This window comes from Molossus molossus, unplaced genomic scaffold (assembly GCF_014108415.1).
Source record: "Molossus molossus isolate mMolMol1 unplaced genomic scaffold, mMolMol1.p scaffold_m16_p_7, whole genome shotgun sequence".
Classification (NCBI taxonomy): Eukaryota; Metazoa; Chordata; class Mammalia; order Chiroptera; family Molossidae; genus Molossus; species Molossus molossus.
Window position 1 is genome coordinate 104,653,211 of NW_023425401.1, and position 19,627 is coordinate 104,672,837.

Below are 19,627 nucleotides of genomic sequence, written 5' to 3' on the forward strand. Positions count from 1 at the left end.
GTTGGGTTTCACAAAATTGGGTCCAGTTTCCTTCCTTGATTTCCAGAATTTGATACAATTTATTCTTTAATTCTGAGTGGCATCATTGTCTGATACACACAGCCATTTCGTATGAGAGATTGTGCAAACAGCCATTAACCGGCACTTTTTGGCTAGAACTGCATCTGAGACCATTACAAACATACAGGGTTTTTAAACCAAACCATGCACAGGGGCGGTGTCTTCAGGAGACAACAGTCCTAATTCCTAGCCCCTTGGCTGAACTGTAACCAGCTTGCCCTGCAAAACCATAAAGCTGTCTGCTAAACTGTCCTGGAGCGCTGGACCGCAGCGAGGTCCCATCCCTCTGCTCCTCACGCTGCCCAGAGTCTTACCGAACACGACTGCTCTTGCGGTTATTCACGATGCTCTTACTAAGATCAGCCGACGTGTTAGTACCCGCAGGGCTCACGGGGAAGATGTGTTTGTTTCCCTTGATTCCTTTTCCCATCTCTTAAACAGCTTCCACATCCGTGGTGCAGACAACATGGATTTCAGTTCTGTGATGATGGATTTTTTTTAATTGGCCTTTGAGATAGAAGTTGTTTAAAAGTCTTTGAAAATCTAAAGAGATTCCAGCCAGCGGCCCCCTTCTTGCCCACACTTATTTATCCCCCTGACGGAATCTGATTTCCCTCTGGGCACCATGTGGGTCTACCCGGAATAGTCTGGGTGCTTTTATTTATTTATTTATTTATTTATTTATTTATTTATTGTAAAGGATTTTTTTTTTTCTTTATTGATCTTTAGAGAGAGAGGAAGGGAGAGAGAGATGGAAACATCAATGAGCGAGAACATCGATTGGCCGCCTCCTGCGTGCTCCCCACTGGGGATCAGGCCCACAGCCTGGGTACGTGCCCTGATCGGTAATCAAACCTGTGACCTCTTGGTGCATGGGTCGACGCTCAACCACTGAGCCACACTGGCCAGGCAGTCTGTGTGCTTTTAGGTGTTTGGTGGTGCTGCCCTCATTGCAGCCTCTGCTGGTGAATGAGACCAGGTTGGGAACCCGGGATTTCGGTAGAGTGGAGCTTTATGGACACTGCTCCTCACCCATCCGCCCGAGACGTGTCACGGAGCCTTGTGCGCGTGTGTTGGTGGTTTTCAGTCTGTGCATCCGTATCTCGGGCGGTGGTGGTTTGGCTCGGTCACTCACAGTTCACCTAACCTAAGAGCTGTCTGTTGTTCCGTCTAATCGTCTGACTCTGAATCAGGTGTGCAGCGGGGTCAAAGGTTACAGGTCAATGAGCTAAAGAGGAAGCGATGCCAAGCTCAGTCATGATTCAAACGCACCGCGACCCGTCTCTGTACTTAAAGAGTTTTTGACCCACCTCTTCCCACCCGCCCACTTGAAATCACAGTCACGGAGTAGACATTTCTCTAAGCCTCGGCCTGGAAAGAGATTCAGGCCAAACGTCCACTCGGTCTGCAGCGTTCCCGGGGACAACACACACAAGGCCGCGGTCACCAGGGAGATGCAGGGCGTGCGGGTGAGCAGACGTGTTGTCGACCCTTTCTGGGGGGCTGGTGAGTGGGGCAGACGTGGAGGACAGGAGCCGGGCTGGTGCGCACTGTGAATGTTTTCTGAGCTGGGGAGGGAGCTCCCAGGGAGTGACTGCGGACTCCTGCTGCCTGGTGGGTGAGTCACGGGCCTGAGGGCAGAGCCTGCTCCAGGGAGGGGCCCAGTCTGGCCCACAAAGTCCTCCGGAGCACCACTGAGCAGATAAATATTTTCCTGGCAGTTATCTGAGCATTTCGGAGAGGCAATTACCTCTGAACAATGCAGCTGGGAAGCCAGTGGAGTGGGAGTCGGGTCAGCTTACTGCAGAGGGAGCTGGACCACGGACCAAGGGGTTCCCAGACCCAGGGCAGAAAGAAGGCTCAGACTCCTCGGGAAAGGGTGGCTGAGGGGCACAGACCATGGGTACCCTGGTACAGTCCAAAAGTGGCGCAGGAGAGATTACCGCCATCACAAAAGCAGACAGTCTCGGGAGAAAAGGGAAATGCAGAAGTCGGCGGGACTCATCCAGCCAGTTCTAGAGGGTTTTCTTATTGACTCCAGCTTTGGTGGGGATGAGAACTGCATCCCCCGTTGGAGGCAACAGAACCCTCCAGGCGCTTGTTTGCAGCACCCACGCCTCTCCCAGTGGAGCTGGGAAGGGGCATGGTTTGCCTAATGTCACACAGCCAGCTAGTTACAGACAGGCTGGTGTTCACCTGTGGGATTGAGGCGGGTGACCTGCTGAGTTTGTTGAAGGTGACTTGCCACACATTGTGAAGGTTGAGTCAACACAACATGGATAGGCAGATTGTCTTTGAGAGCGTGGGAGGAGCAGGTGGCGAGGCCTGTGGAATTGTTAATAAGCAGGTTTTGGAGGTAGAATTGAGCTTGGCCAGGCAACCAACCAGAAACAAAGATAAGGCGTGGTTTGGCCTCGAAGAACTGGGGAGGCTCAGGAGCGTGTGCGCGTGCACGTGTGTGTGCACGTGTGTGTGCACGTGTGTGAGCACGTGCCTGCCCGCGCGTGGGAAGAGGTGGCTGTTTAGCTTCCGGGCTGGAGAGGACGAGGGCATCTTTACTGGAAGGTGGAATTTACGCAGAGACGGGGCTTCCTCCCGGAAATAGAGCGGTGCAGGCATTAACAAATACAAGGGGGGAAGAGGAATTTTCCAGTTGAAAATCAAGGAAAATGGATGTATAAGGTTTTTTTTTTTTCTTTATTGAATTTTTTTAGGGAGAGAGAGAGATAAAAACATCAATGAGAAAGGACATCGAATGATCAAATGGCTGCCTCCTGCATGCCCCCTAGTGGGGATCGGGTCCACACCTGGGCAAATGCCCTGACCGGGAATCGAACCAGCGACCTCCTGGTGCATGGGTCCACGCTCAAGCACTGAGCCACATCGGCTGGGCTCTGTAAGGTATTTTTTAAAAATGTTGACAGTAGTTCTTTAAATTGGTTCCGGGGACCGTTTTTCGTGCACCGGGTATAAAAACGCACTCAATTTCACCAAGTGGAATCCTTCATTGTTATCGGAAGTAAGAGAAAAGTCCAACCAAAATGAATAATGGGCAAGAAGGTCTAACAAAGAACTGGGCCAAATGAGCTACGTGGGAACCGAAGGGGTCCCCTGTTCCCGGCAGGCTCCAGGGGTGCGATCGGGCGAGGGTGCCCGGCTGGGAGGACACAGTGTACAGAACTCAGCGAAGGGTCAGCTGGAGCACGACGGGGCGAAAGGCACGGGAAAGGCCTTCCATTCCCACAGATGACACGATGGCAGGAGGGATGGACCTGGGGCGGGCAGACCGGTGATGAGGCCCACAGGCAGAGTGGGGACAGCTAGTGCACACGCAGAAGCCGTAGCGCGGAGGCAGACACCGACACCTGTAGCCTGCCTCCGTGTGGAAGACTCTCCTAGGTGCCTGGGCTCCGGAGTCCATCTGACCTGCTCTCCTCCCCACCCACACAATCAGTTCTGCTGATTTCTTCATGGCCCCCCGAGATTGCGTCCCTCTGTTCCCCTCCACTGTGCCCATCTCCACGGCTCACTCCTGGGCACTGGGGACTTCCCAAGGGCACACCTCCTCCCCTCCTCCCCTGCCATCGTTCTGGAGGGCACGCTCCAGCGTCTCAATTTCTCTGCTCTTGACCCCTCTCATCCACCAGGTGGGAAGACTGGTCACAGCTGACCCGTCAGCCGTCCAGCCCCCTCCATCTGCCTCCTTCCTTTCTGCTGCCCCTCCGTCCACTCCACTTCCCTTCCGGCCTGTTCTTCTCGTACATCCAGCTCCCCGTCCGGCTCTGGAGCAGGGGCTGCTGCTCCCTTCACCACGGTTCCCTCCCCCTCTCCTGCCTCCCCACACTGTCCCTGCCTCCTCCCCATCACTCTGAACAGGGCTGCGTGCGGCTCATTGAAGCACAGACCTGGGGTCTGGAGGGTTCTAGGTCTAGCCGAGATCGCCACCCCCACCCCCTCTTCTGACCTCCTTCATCATCTCCCTCTAAAACCACCAAAGGACACTGCGTCTTCCTGTCGGCATCTCCTGACCAGTATTTGTTTCTTCTGCAACTTCAGCCGAATACCTAAACCTCTCTGAGCCCCGTGAATGGTACCTGATCAGAAAACACGAATAAAGAATACCTTGCGGGGTTGCTGGGAAGCGAAATGACCTAGAAAGAGCTACACGCACAGGAAATGCTAACTGATGATTAGCATCATTATGAGTGTTTTATCTGAGGATCAGTTTCTGGGTAAACTATTTCAGTTCCCGCTACCGTCTCGTAAAACACGCGAACACAGAGCTCCGGCTGTCATAGCAGCCATTCCCCTAGGACGGCTCTTCCCATCTGTCCAACGACACGATGGCATCCAGGGAGCAGGACTCCCTCCGCTGGCCGCACCTGCACCAGGTGATGTGGAAAATGAACTCGAAAGACTTCCATCCTGACTGGGCTCACGCATTCTTAGGAAATCAGTTAAACCTCCGTGTCCCCCTCTGTAACCGGGGGTAATTCTATCTAATTTGCACAATTACTTGTCCGCCTGCTGACCCAGTGGGGTTTTGCTCCTGGACCCCCACCCAGCGCTCTCCACGGCACTCGGGGGGGGGGCGGGGTGCTGCTCCCCATCAGGGCTGGCACCCCTTTCCTTCCGCCCCCTTCTCCTCGCCTCAGCTGGTGTTTCCGTGGGTCTCTCCTGAGACCACGTTTCTTCATGCTCCAGGCCCTGCCCGAGCAATCGGTGTCGTCTCTTGACCTTCCCCACAGACCCTGCTTCTAGTCCTCGCTAGACGTGTCCACACGGACCCACAGGACCTCCAGCTAGACGTGTCCACACGGACCCACAGGACCTCCAGCCTCAACATTCACAAAGCAGCTCCCTTCCCCCCACGTGCCCCACCCCCACACCCCCTTCCTTGATTCACAGCATTTCTCGGTGGCTGAAGTGTTCGTCCTCTTTTCTCTCTCCCGTTCCTTCCAACTAACTTCCTGCCCTTCTCCGTGATTCTGAATCCCAGTGTTTCTCCAATCTGCTCTCCTCTCTCCCCATCACCTCTCGCTTCGACGCTTCAGTAGCCTGTCTTGTTTCCCAGCCCCCCACTCTGAGCCTCCCACCGGATTTCCCATCTGTCTTTCTCAACCAGATTTGAGCAAGTCATGCCCACGCGTCAAACCCGCACGTGTCAAGTCTTCCACCACGGCCTCCCCACTGGCCTCTGCGGATCCAGCCGCCGGACTTCTCCGTCGCATCTTTGCCGTGTCGGTGGCCTTCCGCTCCCTGGACCCTCTGCCTGAGACACCTTTCCTCCCTGCTCTGCTGTGCGGTCACTTCTTCCAGGGGAAGCCTTGCCTGGGACGCCAAAGCTTCTCAGCCCAGCAGACCCCCCTTCGGGGCTTGTCCTGGGGCTGACTCCGCACCGCACTGCCCTCCCGCAGTGCACCTGGGTGGCCGGACTCCTAACCAGACCGTCAGGCCCTGCAGGCTGGGAGGGCATTTTCCTGATCTGCGTTCACCCAGGACCCGAGGATCCCCGCTGCATGCCGGAATGAGCAGCTGCCTTTATTTCTGAGGACTGTGCGAAATAACTCAAACGAGAGGGTATTTTTGAAAGAACAGTAAACACTAAACCACAAATACAAGAACCATGTGTCTCCCTCTGGACTGACATCACACCACTTCTGGGTGGATGAAAACGATGTACTTCCCCGACATCAGACTTCCATTCAATGCGTCCAGACCGGGTAGGACTTGGAGTGGCATCGACAGAGACCAGCTTGTCTTTGGCAGCCTGTTCTTCTGTGATCTGATTATGCCAAGGATATTAAAATAGGCATTTAAAAGTAAATTTTAACGGGCTCTCAGAAATATATAAGCAACTAATATTTTACAAATTTAGCTCACAGGAATAGAAAAGGCGATAGGAATCTGTTCGATGGTAGAGCATTTTTTTAGACGAGGGTGGACCCTGAATGGAGGGTTTGACGGGGGCGTCCTCTATGAACTGGGTTCACACCCAGACCCCAGCGCTGCTCAGGAGGCCGAACCGCAGAAAGCCGACTGAGATGCAGAGGCCGACTCCTGCACAACCTGTTTGAACCGAGACGCTATACCAGACGTAGCGGGAATAAAAATACAGGACACACAATGTTGTAGAAAACGTGCTTTTACTAAAAAAAAAAAAAAAATGGTTTGTTTTTCTGCAACTCAAATGTAACTGGACATCCTGTATTTTATCTGGCAAACCAAGCTACAATCCAAAGTACTTTAATATCTTTGACTCTGGTGTTAGTGGCTCTTGGGCTTCTGGGAGAGTTCACGTGGGCTTTCTTTCCGTAAACTAGCGATGTGCAGGTTCTAAAACATGTGATGCCCGACAAGGGCACTGGCTTCTGTTTCCTTAGATGGTCAAGGAAAAAAAAAAAAAAAGCAGCCAACACAATAGCCATTTAATCAAAACGATGCCCTTTTTTATTTTTATTTTGGTCAAATGGCACAAAGTATGTTTTCTGGTGTGCCACAGAATTTTAGTGATTGGTTTGTGTGCGCCACGGAATGAAAAAGGTTGAACATCCCAGCTGTCAACAACCCCAGAAAAGGCCCCAGTGAGCCTGGTGGTAGATCGCCATCTAGTGGAACCATTGTGATAGTGAAAGCTTAAACTAGAGCAGGGAGACCTTTCTTCTGGAGTCTGCAAGGCCAGATTCCGCTCTGGTCAATTGCAAAGCCCGAGTTTGCACTGTTGAGAGGGTGATGATATCAAGAGGATGTGAATTTTCCAATAATCAAGACATTAGGAGGTCCCGAATGGCACCCCGTCCCCGATGTACAGGGGGCACCGTGGGACTCTCAGATGCGGGGTGCTAAATAGGTATCAGAGCATCTTCCTCTTGGTGCCTCTGCCCCTCATTCCTCCACCTCCACCTCCACAAGCAGCTTTGGGATTGGCTCGGTTTGCGTTTGGGAACAGAACGTGGTTTAATGGCAAGACTGAAGACAAGGCTCCAGTTTCTTCTCCAGCAGGAGAGACGGGCCAGGGAGGACGTCAGGCTCCCGGTGACCATGCCCGGTGGAGCCCTCGCCTGGGACCCTCGGGACCACGGCCCACAACTGGGCAGCTCGGGGCAGGCAGCGAAGGAAATGGAGTTCTTAATAGCGTGCATGGGGAGACAGGTCGTCACGGCCAGAAACCAGGAGCAGACTAGTTTATTGCTTGCAATGCACACTCGGGCTCGTTTCTCTAGCAAGGAAACAACACAAACAGGCAGCATCCCCCAATGAGCCAGGCCGGCCAGCTCCCTCAGGACCGGCCACTGCAGCGGCGTGGAGAAACGGCAGGGCAGCCCCTGGCTTCTCCCCCCACACCCAGCCAGAGAGCCCGTGGGAGTGTCCCACTTCCACCCCAGTCCCCAGTCTCTCCCATTGCTTCAACCACCACCTCCACGGCACTCCCACCAAGCAGCCTTGGTCACGCCGTGGCCCGTGGCTAGGGGCCGTGGCTGTCCTTGTCCTCCGCTCGGACCTCCTCAGGTACTGGCAGCTGTGTCACCGCAGCCGTGGGCTGCCCCTCGGGGGCTGTGCTGAGCGAGGGCCTGGCCCCCGCTTGGGCCCCGTCAGGCAGCTGGCCGGGCCCTGGAGAAAGCTGCCTGCTCACGGGCTGAGCATAGGGGGCCGGAAACAGGTCGGGAAAGTAGCCCTCCCCTCCTGGGGGGTACCCCGGAGCTTGTGGAACGAAGGGACCAGCGAAGGGCAGTTCTGCCCAGCAAGGGTCATTCCAGGGCGCTGTGCCTGCGGGTCAGAGAACAGGGAAAGGTTGGATGAGACCGAGGGCATCGGCCACAGTTCAACGTGAGCGGTGACAGCCGCCTCACAGAGGGGGCCTCAGGGAAGTCCAGGTGACACACTAACTCCAGGAGTTTCCCTCAGGACCAGGCAGCTCCTGGTTTGGCGTCCTGAGCTTTGGTAAGTGACACGGGACTGGGGCTCAGGTCACGGACCCTGTCACGCAGGAAGAAAAAGAGACCAGGAGGCAGCTGGCCACGCCTTTGCCCTCCTCCTAGACTTTACTCAGAGTAAGCCAGCTGCGTCCAGGCCTTTCTGAGGTCAGCGGCCACCTACTCGGTGCCCAGGAGGTCCCTCGTGTGTCTGATCTGTGTGCCTGTGTGACATGGGAGGCGTATTCCCACTCGAGTCCAGGAGACAGGCCCAGGGCGTTGGGAACTGAGCTGGACCTCAGACTCGGCTGTTCCTCAGTCCAGGGTCCCCGGCTGACTGTGTCCTGCAGCCTCTGAGGAGCTCGGGGCCAAGGACAGGGTCCCGCACAGGCGCCCTGCGCCAGCCCTCCCTGTGGTCCGAGGCCCTCTGTCCACTCGCACCTTCCGCGGTCACCAAGGGCACCTGTCCCCCAGCCCCTACTCACCCAGGTCCCCAGCAGGCGGCCGCAGCAGGCTGGCAGCCGGGGGCTCCGGGAAGTAGCCCTGCGAGGTGCCCGCACTGGGGCCGAAGGGCAGCGGGAAGAACGCATCTTCTGGCAGCGGGAGTGTCAGCGCGCCCGGCGTGGGGAAGGACAAGGGGGGCAGGTATGGAGCCGGGGGCTGCGGGGGCTGGAAAAGCGGGGTCTGGGCGGCCTGGGAGACCTGAAACAGCCCTGGCTGGTTGCTCAGGGGGTAGTCCTGGGGGTCCAGCTCCTCCAGGTATGAGCAGGTGGGGGGTGGTGTCAGACTGTGGGGACAGGGGAGCATCTGTGAGGATCAGGGCGGATCCTCACTCCCGCCACAGAGGGGCGCCTTCCCCCACCTCCATGACCCCAGACTTGCCTCCCCTCCTCCTGCTCCTGGCTTCTCGCCCTCACGCCGGCTGTGAGACCCTAGATCTGTCCACCCGGGGCCACTCAGCCGTTCCGCCTCTCCACAGGTCCCCTCCGGGGTCCTCTCAGCTAACCCAACCCTCCCAAGCTCCTGTCTGTGCTCCGGAGCCCTCCCAAGACAGCCCCGGTGCCTGCTCTCCGAGGCTCCGTACCTCGTCCCCCAGGACGCACAGGGCTCATCTTTGTGACTGTCGCTGCCCAGGGCGTCCATCAGCAGAGGCATCAGCTGGGAGGTGTGGACAGGGCCGAGGGGGAAGGGGAGGCTGGCTCTTTGAATAGGTGGGGGGCTGAAGAGGGGTGGGGTCCCCGCCACCAGCTGAGCACCCTCACTCTGCTGGGTTGGGGCCAGAGTCTGGTCAGATGTCAGAAGCATGGGGGGCTCTAGGAACAGAAGGCGAAGAGGGTGGTGGTCGGGGGAGAGCACGGGGCAGGTCGGGGTGCTGGGCGGTAGGCGCCTGCAGTGCCAGGGCCCCCCGAATGGACTGGACCAGAGCAGTGCAGAGCTTGGGGCCAGTCCCATGTCTGTCAAGAAAGACCCTTTGTCTTCACTGACTTCCCGTCACTGCCCCCGGACAGCCCTCAGGAGGGGTCAGCTCACCGGGAAGGGCGTCCAGAGGGGGCTCCTGAGGGAAGGTGCCCGGCTCGGGGTCCAGGGGCACTGTGGACGGCAGCTCGGGCGCGGAGCTGGAGGGAGCAGACAGAATGAAGGTTGCTCTGCCAGCGGGCCCGGTAAGGGACACCGAGTCCCACACTCTGCCTCCCTCCAAGGCACTGGCTGCTCCCCAGCCCCGCAGCCGGAGCCCAGGTCCCAGCTGGGACCCACTTGTACCTCTGGGGACGACCGGCCCAGGAGGGACTCACCTGCACTGGCTGTGGGTGGGGGCGGGGCCCGCAGGGCTGTCCTTGTCCTTCTTCCCATTCAGCTTCTCCACTTTCCGCCACTTGGCCCGGCGGTTCTGGAACCACACCTGTGCGCAGAGACACTAAGGAGCTGAGACAGGGCAGAGACTAAGGCTCGGGTCCTGACTGGCTCGCGAGGAGCTCCACCAGCAGCTCGGGCCCACGCGGCCTCAGGAAGGTTCCCGGGGAGGCTGTCCCAGGGTTCCCAGGCGGGGCACGTGGGGACAGCAAGAACAGAGCCCCAGCGCGGGTAAGCTCAGCCCCGCTCTGCAGAGGTCCATTCGGGGGTCCTCCCCCCTCCCGCTGGCCAGCCCCCTGTACCATGATGCGCTGGGGGGTGACCCCCACTGTCTGGGCGATCTCCCGGCGCTTATCGCTGTCAGGGTAGTGGTCCGCTTCGAATAGCCTCTCCAGCTCCTCCAGCTGGTCTGGGAGGAGGAGACATGCACACGAAGACAGAACGGGTTGTGGCCGGGAAGGAGAAAGACAGGTGCCTTCCAGATGGGCCCACCGTCCCCCGCCCAACGGCCTTGCCAGAGCCTTGCAACCAAGTTTCCCACCGGGCTGGGGCCTTCTCCTTCTTGGGCTCTGTGGGTGGGCACTGACCCTCCCAACCTGTTTCCAATCTCACTTTCTGATAAGGCTGCCTGACCTTCCCCTCCAGAGGCCTGGCCCCGCCGCAGGTCCGGGAGGTTGTCCCGGACAAGGGGACCTGCACGCCAACCACACCCCGGTCTCCGGGCCTACATTCTCCGTGTGCACCAGATCTAAGGTTTCCTCACCTTCGGGGACTCACCTGAGCGGTACAGGGTTCGAGTCTTTTTCCGAATCTGGCAGGTCACTTCTAAGGGCCTCTTCTGGTCTGTGTTTTGACTGTTCTGGGCCAATGTGCTGAGGAGGTTGGCCAGATGGCAGGGCCCCCGGCCTGACCCGCAGGGCACGGGGTTGTGTGTGGCGTGGGCTGAGTTAGTGCCATGGGGGGATGATGAAGAAGCTGGCCCCACGGCAACAGACTTCTTCTGCTTCCCCAGGCCTGGGGAGAAGGACCTTTTCCCTGCCTTGGCCTCTCTCCTGGGGAGGGGACACCCTTCTCCCTGAGGCCGGGGTCGAGGAGGGACCAGAGTTCTGTCTTTGTGGGGAGCCTCCGAGCGGGGTGGCTGGTGCTCACCCCCAGCATCAGGGGCCTCCGGTGGCTTCTTCTCCCCAGAGACAGAGCAGGAGCGAGGCGGCTCTCCACCTGGGACATCCCGAGTGTCGGGGGCGGGACTCTGCGGCTGTCCTTCCTTCTCCGACCCAGCAGCCCGGGGCTTGTCTCCACCGTCCTGGCCTGCAGGGAGCCAGCACCCATGAGCTCAGCACCAGGGAGAAGGAGTCTGGACTCAGGAGTTTGCTGCTTCCTGCCCTGTAGCTGGTTCCCCTTTGATTGATTTTTTTATCTTCACCCGAGGACATTTTTTGTTCAGGTAGAGTGGGAGGGAGAGAGAGGAACAGAGAGAGAAACATCGATGTGAAAGGGACACATCGAGTGGCTGCCACCCGCACGACGGACCAGGGCCGGGGACAAACTGCAACCGAGGTACATGCCCTTAGCGGGAACCGAACCCGAGTCTCTCGGGACCTCAGGCTGATGCTCTAACTGCTGAGCCAAACCAGCCAGGGCTGGTTTCCCTTTGAATGTCAGCTTTCATTTGTCCCCAGAGAAGGGGGTCACAACCCCAGGCAGACCTTCCTAGCCCAGCTACTGAAGGATCCAATTAGACAGGCCACCTGCTGTGAGAAATGCTAGCAAACCTTCGCCACTCTGAGGGGGCCTGGGCTCATACGCACACATGGTAGAAGGGAGACACACTTCCTGTGAGTTCCCTGCTATTTTCCCTGATGCCTGATGGGAGTTAGAAGGACAGGCATCTGCTCAGGCATGTATTTATTTATTTTTTTTTATCCTCACCCAAGGGCATTTTTGCATTTATCTTCAGATAAAGCGGGAGGGAGAGAGGGAGGAATAAAGAGAGAGAGAAACATCGACTTAAAAGAGACACGTTGACTGGTTGCCACCCGCACGACCCCATCCGGGGCTAGGGACAAACTGCAACCGAGGTACGTGCCCTTAGCGGGAACCGAACCCGGGACTCTCCGGTCCGCAGGAGCATGCTCTAACCACTGAGCCAAACTAGCCAGGGCTGTTCAGGTATTTCTAAGGGACAGATGTTGGGGTAGACTGGGCGGAGAGCGCGATGCATTCTGCTTCTTCTAAGGTGGGCTTTTGTTGCTGCTGTGGATACAGGCATTATGGCTTAACGTAGGGACCGGGAGGCACTGGGTGGCCTTCGAAGCCCAGGCAAGGACACGAGAGGAGCTGACAGGAACGACCCCCTCACCTTCCACTCTGCCCTCGCCAGCCCTCCTCACGTCCATACGCATCCCTGCTCCTTCCCTGGAAAGCGGAGCCTCACACGGGGGACTGAGGCCCAGGCCGCCCTCCTTATCACCAGGGAGGAAGGTGCCAGGTGACACTGAGTCGCTCTCACCCACCCTCCCAGCCTGCCTGCCGGTCTCTGAGCTGCAGCTGGTCCGTCAGGTGCTCACCACGGTCCAGGCAGTGTGCTGAGCACCTTTAACCCCGTGAGGAAGGCACTGCTCACCCTCCAGCAGGGACAGGGACAGGGGCCAGGGCCGCCAAGCCCTACCGGCCACCCCCCCACTCACCCAGAACCCCCAGAATCCTCAGCTAGAGGGGCCGCTTCCACAGAAATGATAGTATCTTTAAATGAATACTAACTGGTGACTTGCTACTGTTATTTTAATGCAATCCCATGAGATACACATCTTGGAATGACTTTTCCAGAGTGTGTAGGGACACCGACTGCCACGGGCTAAGGTGCTTTGTCAATGTGCGCTCAGTGCGCGTGAGGCCTGAGCCGCAGGCGGGCCTGAAGCCGGGGGTGCAGGGTGTCCAGGCCTCTGCGGGGCAGGGCCCGGCGGGTGGTGGCCGGGGAGGCAGAGCGGGTACCTAGCGAACCTAGTGCGCAGGAGGCGCTCAGCAAGTGTGCGTACGCAAGGGACGCACCCTGAGAAAGGGGACCCTGCTGGAACCTGGACTGGAAGAGACCTGGGACTCCAGCCCTGAGTTCGCTCCCGCGCCGAGAGAGAGACGGGGACCCACTGCAGGCGGGCGCCCTGTGGGGGCCGCTCTGGCACCCCGGCCCCTTGGCCTACCCACATCCTGAGCCTCCTAAAGCAAGTGGTGCGGCGGGGGCCCCAGCCCGCCCCGCGCGCCCCGGCTCACCCCGTGGTTGCTGGCGGGGCTCCCGGGCGGGATCCATGGCCTGGACGCTGCGGCGGGGCCGGCGGGCTGCACAGGCGCGGCCTAATGAAGCCTCGCGGGCGGACAGGTGTGCGGAGCCCGCACGGGCGCGGGGGAGCCCGAGCCTGCGCCCCTCAGTCCGCCCGGAGAGCCCATCCGGGATCGTGGCGCGTGGGGCAGCTGCCGGGCTGAGAGGGCCCGCGGGGTGGGGGTGGGGTGGGGGTCGGCAGCGCCGCCCAGGGCGCCCAGGTGCGGGCTCCTGTGGGCTGCCCTCCCTCGGGGATTTAGAGCTCCGCACGGGGGCCAGGGGCGCGGGCGGGCTGGAGCCGGCTGCTGGGGTGGCGAGGCTGCCCTCCGAGGTCTGGGGACAGGCCTGGTAATGGACTTGGTCGTGGCTAAAGTCTTGGCCACAGAGAGCCCTTCCCCGTGAACTGCGGACGGCGACCTGTGGAGCTACTTAGCAGGGGAGCCCCAAACAGGGTTGCCTGTCTCCAGTTTCTGCGAGGCTCAGGATTAATGAGCCCGGACACCGTGGCCCACGGCTGCCCTCGGGTGAGGACGAACAAGCAAGACGTGCCCCTGCCACAAGTAAGCGGCTGGTGGCCCTGCCACTTCTCACAGTGGGCACCTGTGGGAAACCCGGGGACGGCGCTGGGCAGTCAGGCCTCCTCCTCAGCGTCCGCCCGGTTGACATCAGTTCTAACCTTGGAAGGAAGGGGAGACCTCACGGGGGTGATCTATGATTCCCCCTTCATGGAATGTTTCTTGCCTTGTTCATAAATAATTTCAGGTTTAAAGTTCTGATTGCCTTTCGCTGCACCTGCCCGAGAGGGGAGGCGCTGGCCAGGCTGGACAGGTGCTGGGAGCCCGGGAGTGGGAGGCCCGCCGGAAGGCAGGTGTTTTGCTTTTAGCTTTTAAAAGTCTCTGGACAGCGGCTGTTTGGATGCTATAATCACCTGTTGGTACACTTTCCCGAGCCTTCAATTCCCTTGAGGGGCTCGGCCTGTGTGTGGACTTTGGGCAGAGTTGCGAGAGCTTTAGTTCTTCCTGAAACAGAAACTTTAAACATATTAACTTTGTGGCAATATAGTCAGAACTTCCGGCATCTGATGTTTCCTCCTGACCCCCGTCAGCTCCTCCGGGGTTAACGAGGGGCTCAGAAACCGAGTTCTCAGAAAGGAAGGGTTCTTGGCCACCTGAGCAAGGAGTGGCCTAGAACTTTCTTTGTGAAAAACCAGGACCGTTTGGCGGGGACATGGTTGTAGACGGAACACTAAACATGTATAGAACACCTGCTGCATGCCGAGCTCTGTGCCCAGGGCAGCTCCGTGCCTGCAGAAGCTTGCTGGTGGAGACGAGGTTAGAAATGTGACAGGTAAGTGGACCGGGGGAAGACAGCGTGGTCAGCAGAGTTAGAAGTTAGGGCCTAAGGAGCACGGAGGAGCGGGAAGCTCTGTGCACCAGGACCAGAGGCCAGGGGAACAGGGGAGTCCTTGGAGGGGATGACATACGAGCACGAGCTGAAGGCTAAAAGGACGGCCAGGTTACATGCCAAGCTCGGCGTCTCAGCCCTACTTCAAAGCCACGAGATCTCCGCACGCGGGATGGGAGCCTGCCAAGGCCTGGCCCCTTCTCTGACCTAGTGTGTCTCCACGAGTGTTCCTAGACCTCCCTGGATAGCAGTTCTTAGGGAATTTGTTTAAAATGTGGCTCGCAGGCCCCATTCCCAGAAATGTTAATTGGCAGGTCCAGAGAGGAGCCCAGAAGGGGCCAGTGTAACAAGCCCCTCAGGTGATTTTTATTGATGTTAGAGTTTGAGATACTCGTAGGCCTTTCAAAAACCAAGTCGATTAAAACCAGCCTGGGGCCCTGGCCGGTTTGGCTCAGCGGTTAGAGTGTCGGCCTGCGGTCTGGAGAGACCCGGGTTCGGTTCCCGCTAAGGGCATGTACCTCGGTTGCAGTTTGTCCCCGGCCCTGGTTGGGTCGTGTGGGTGGCAACCACTCGATGTGTCCCTTTCACATCGATGTTTCCCTCTCTCTCTCTTCCTCTCTCTCCCTCCCACTCTGTCTGTACGAAAAATGGAAAAATGTCCTCGGATGAGGATTAAAAAATAAAAATAAAATAAAACCAGCCTGGGGCCCTGGCCGGTTTGGCTCAGCATTTACAGCATCGGCCCACGGACCAGAGAGACCTGAGTTCAGTTCCCACTAAAGGCATGTACCTCAGTTGCAGTTTGTCCCCGGCCCCAACCAGGGCCGTGCGGGTGGCAACCAGTCGATGTGTCTCTCTCTCTTCCTCCCTCTCTCCCTCCCTCTCTATCTGAAGATAGATGCAAAAATGTCCTCGGGTGAGGATAAAAAACAAAAAACAAACAAGCAAACAGCCTGGGGATGGGAGGTGGGGCGTGGATGGTGGGGGCCTGTGTCCAGGAAGGAGATGACCTTTGTCCTTCACTGAGGTGTCTGCTGCAGTGAACAGGGCCCAATTAATTTCCTACCGCATTCGGTTAAGAATGAATCACTCTTTTCTGCCATCATTTATGTTGTATTTCCACTCACTGTCTGGTTGGCCTCTGCCTGGGGGAAGTCAGAAAAGCAGACTCGAGTCACCCACAGACTGGACGCCACCCTCACCGAAAAACACAGGGTCTAATTGTGTAAAGGGCATTCCTCTGGGGCTCAGGGCAGAAATAAGTGAACTTATTGGGCTTGGGCTATGATAGTGAAAAATTCAAGTTGTCTTTCTCTTGATAGTGCTGGCTGGCTGTTGTGTGACTTTAAAAACATTAAAAAAAACTAATGATCTAGTTTTGTTTAAATGCAAGTTTGATGCAATGGCTACCAGTGAACTTGGCCGAAGGAGGCTTGGGAGAACGTGTGTTTTGGGAAGGGGTTGTAAGTGTGATCTGTGCTGCTAAAGGTCATCTTCCAGAGGTCCCCTTCCAGGGACAGGTCGGGAAGGGAGACAGCCGGGTATGGGAGGATCAGAAGGTGTCATTTTGGGGTCCTTGGGAATGTTTGTTTCGTTTGGTTACATTTCATCTTCATGATCTTCAGACAAGTTCATATGCCCAACCTTGTTTACAGGGGAGGGTTTTAACATTTTTACTTTTGGGGTTTCTTAGTTTTCAGAGCCAAGCTGGACACCACACTAACCCCCCTCTCAGCAAGAGCCGGTCCAATATTGTTTTTTTCCCTCGCGGATACGAGAAGAACAAAACCAACGGTCACACGTCTGACGCCACCGCAGAGTAACACTGTCTTCCATCCGTGGAGAGTGACCACGTAATCAGGCGAAGGCAGTGAAACAGGCCTTCTCTGCCCTTCCCCCTTTCTTCCCACAATGAGCCAAACAACCCGAAGAAGGCGGCTGATTGAGAAAAATGTCAAAGCTGACACACAAGGTCATTTGCTCTTGCCACGCCCAGGTGTAGGTGGTGACAGGTCACTGGAACTACGTGCCTGGGCCCGGAGAGGCAAGAATCTGGTTGTGAAAGTCGGGGCAGAAACCTGAGCAGGCCCTGGGCAGGGACATCAGGGTCACAGCCAACGGGAGAGAGAGGTGAGGGCTCCCGGGAGCCACCAGGACGAGCACCTGGGAGGCAGGGGCGGGTGGAGGGAGCCGGAGGCGGCCTGTGCTCGGGGACCGGGACATCCTGAGCCTGAAGAAGCAAAGGCCAGATGATCAGATAAACACCCGAGGGCTCACTCACCGGGAGAGACTCCCGGAACTGCCTTCCTTGGGTACTTCCTAGAAGGGGATGGTGTGCGGTTGCCGGCGAAGGGCACCGGGAACACCTGGCGAATGTGGAAACTGGCAGAGAGAACACAGGTTGTGGCATGACTCAGCCCAGTAACTTCTGATCCTGTGGCCCACACAGGTCCGTGCTTCTAAGAAGAACAGTGGCCACGTTGGAGACACGGTTGCTGCTGCTGTTGGTTTTCATCACACTGGAGAAGTAACCTTTGCTTGTGTTTCCTGACTTAGAAAGTTCCTCCCCCTCCCCCGTCCTCCTCCCCGCCTCATGCGCTTGTGTTTGGGAGGCGTCTTCTGTCTCTCTGCTCTAGTCCTCTCCGGACAGAAGCCACAGTGCTCCTGACAGGGGGGCTCTCAGGACCCCCTCGAAGCCTGGGGCTTCATCTGGGGCTGCGTCCCCTCCTGCCCTTCGTTTTGACCTTGCAGTCCGATCCCTGGCTCCAAGAATGACTTGCCTCCGTGGCCTCGTGCCTCGGGCCCTGATCTCCTGTTTTATCTGCATGAAACATCTTCCCCTTCCTTTGATTTTCGTCAAGGTCTTACTCAGGCTTAAAGCCCCACCCAAATATCCCCTTTCCTGTGACGCTGTCTCAGCCTTCCACAGCAGGACAGGGCTTCCTCCCACACCCTCCGTCCCGCACTGTGGACACTGGTGGCCTGGCCCAGCGGGGGCCACAGGACCAGGCTCCCTGCCCCCTGCCTTCCCAGGTGGCCTCCTCCTGGTCTGCAGCCCAGCACTGTCTTCTTGCCTTGCAAACAGCAGCTCACTGACGCCTCAGCACAACCCCAGGAGCGTCCATTAGCCTTTTTAAAATATTGTTATTATTGTTATTATTATTATTTATCCTCACCCGAGGACATTTTTGCATTTATCTTCAGATAGAGCGGAAGGGAGAGAGGGTTACCACCCACCCGACCCCAACCAGGGCCGGGGACAAACTGCAACCGAGGTACATGCCCTTGGCGGAAACCGAACCCGGCACTCTCTGGTCTACGGGCCGACGCTCTAACCGCTGAGCCAGACCGGCCAGGGCCATTAGCCAGTTTTGTTGAAGAAACCAGGGTAGAGAGCTCTGGTACCTCACACAGGTCACACAGCCGGGAAGGGGCGCACCCAACATCCGAACCCAGTTAGTCTAGTTCCCGCCCTTACTCCCAACCACAAGGCCACACTGTCGATTTGATTTATATCGGTCACCACCCTGCAGTGCTTGGCACCATGATCTGCACATGGGGGCCCATGACTGTTCATTGCCCAAAGTTGATGCCCATTGCCAGGAGTTACGGAGCAGGGTTGGGAGGTGGCTGTAGCTGCACCAGGGGACACGTGACAGAACTTTTCCAAAGCAGGACTGGGGTCACAGGAGACCGACTTGCACAGGACTAACTATGTCCACATACACGCAACGGGAGAGTAATTCAGCTACATAACAAACCTGCTATTATCTCCAAATCAGAAGGTCTGGCCACGTGTTCGGTTCTCCTCAACGGGGCTCAATTTCACTCACAGGGATATTTTCTTGTACAGTAGCATGACTGCCCTTTTGCTAACAGTTGTTAAAACATTTAGATTGAAATCGTATCTGTTCCTCTCACTGGGCGGTAGGAAGGCAAGCAGAGACATTTGTATCTCATTTGGTTTCAGAGTAAAACAATCACCATGTCTCTGATGATAAGAAGGCAGATTTACTAGGAAATCCTGGGTCAATACAGAATGGTTAGAGAAGGAAGGAAATGCAATTCCCCATCAGACAGCGTCAGTTAGGAGGGCCCCCGGGGGGTGCGGCCGTGGCTGGGTTTATACTTGTTTCGCATCGTGGTAACGGTGCTCACTTGGAGCACTTGGAGGATTTCTCCCTCGAATAAGCTGTGGAAACATTTTGGGCTTCAGGACGTCCCGAGTGGTCGTGCTGTGATTTGTTCTCCACCTGCTGGAAAAACGGACAGCTCTGCATCTTCCCAAATCAAAAAGCAGATTTGAAGTAGAGCTTCTCTGTTCTTCTCTCTTACAGACTTTTTTGTTTTTACTCTTTCACCCTTGGTGACGGATCCTGGTTGACGCTATTTGACGGTCTCCAACGTCTGAGCAGCCGTGAAGCTGTTCATGGCACAGAAGTAGACGGGCAGCCGGCTGGCAAGGGTCTGGGTCGCACCCTTGGCCGGCAGGGCAGCTTTGAGAGTAAGGAGAACCCTGAACAAGGCGTTTCTTCCTCCTTTGAGACCCCGGGACGACACCTCGGGCCCTGGCTTGACGGTTTGCCAATGCTCAGGGTCAGTGGTTCAGGGAGTGTTCTGCTGTTCCTCCTGTGCAGGAAGAGCCAGCTCTGTGCTCTCAGGACACGGATGCGTGTCCTCCTGGGCTTTGAGGCCTTGCTTGTCCCTCGTGACCCAGGGACCCTCCAGGTCTGGTGAACAGTGTGAAAAGTAGGGTCATGTTATGGTCAGCAGACTCCTCTGTCCTGAGATTCCAAACATTTGGATCCACAAACATCAAGGTGACAATACAAAGTCTTTACAACAGATGATGAGCCTCTGTCTTCAGATGCTCCTGCTTTTTATCAGCCGAGGCATGATCGCCGGTGTGTGGGTTAGGAGCTGGGAGCAACTTCCTCTAGTACTTGGCGGAGGGAGTGCTGAACTGCTAGGCTTGCGTCTAGTGAGGCAGAGAGAGGACATGCTGGAAGACTGGATTGATCTCCCGAGGAAGAATTGAGCTTATAAAACCTGTCGTTCAGTTTGTCGTAAAGAGAAGGGAGCAATA

The 19,627-nt window shown here is 57.0% G+C and overlaps 1 protein-coding gene across 1 annotated transcript; it reads right to left on the reverse strand.

Moving 5' to 3' along the window:
• Positions 1-7,525: 7,525 nt before the first annotated feature.
• On the reverse strand, positions 7,526-19,278 carry NOBOX (NOBOX oogenesis homeobox; the record flags this gene model as incomplete). The annotated part of the gene is made up of 9 exons (XM_036246358.1): positions 7,526-7,827; positions 8,459-8,760; positions 9,058-9,286; positions 9,504-9,589; positions 9,767-9,888; positions 10,046-10,233; positions 10,602-11,132; positions 16,823-16,923; positions 19,208-19,278. Coding segments are annotated over 9 exons (1,932 nt in total), but the record flags the coding sequence as incomplete, so codon positions are not given.
• Between the last annotated feature and the right edge of the window lie 349 nt (positions 19,279-19,627).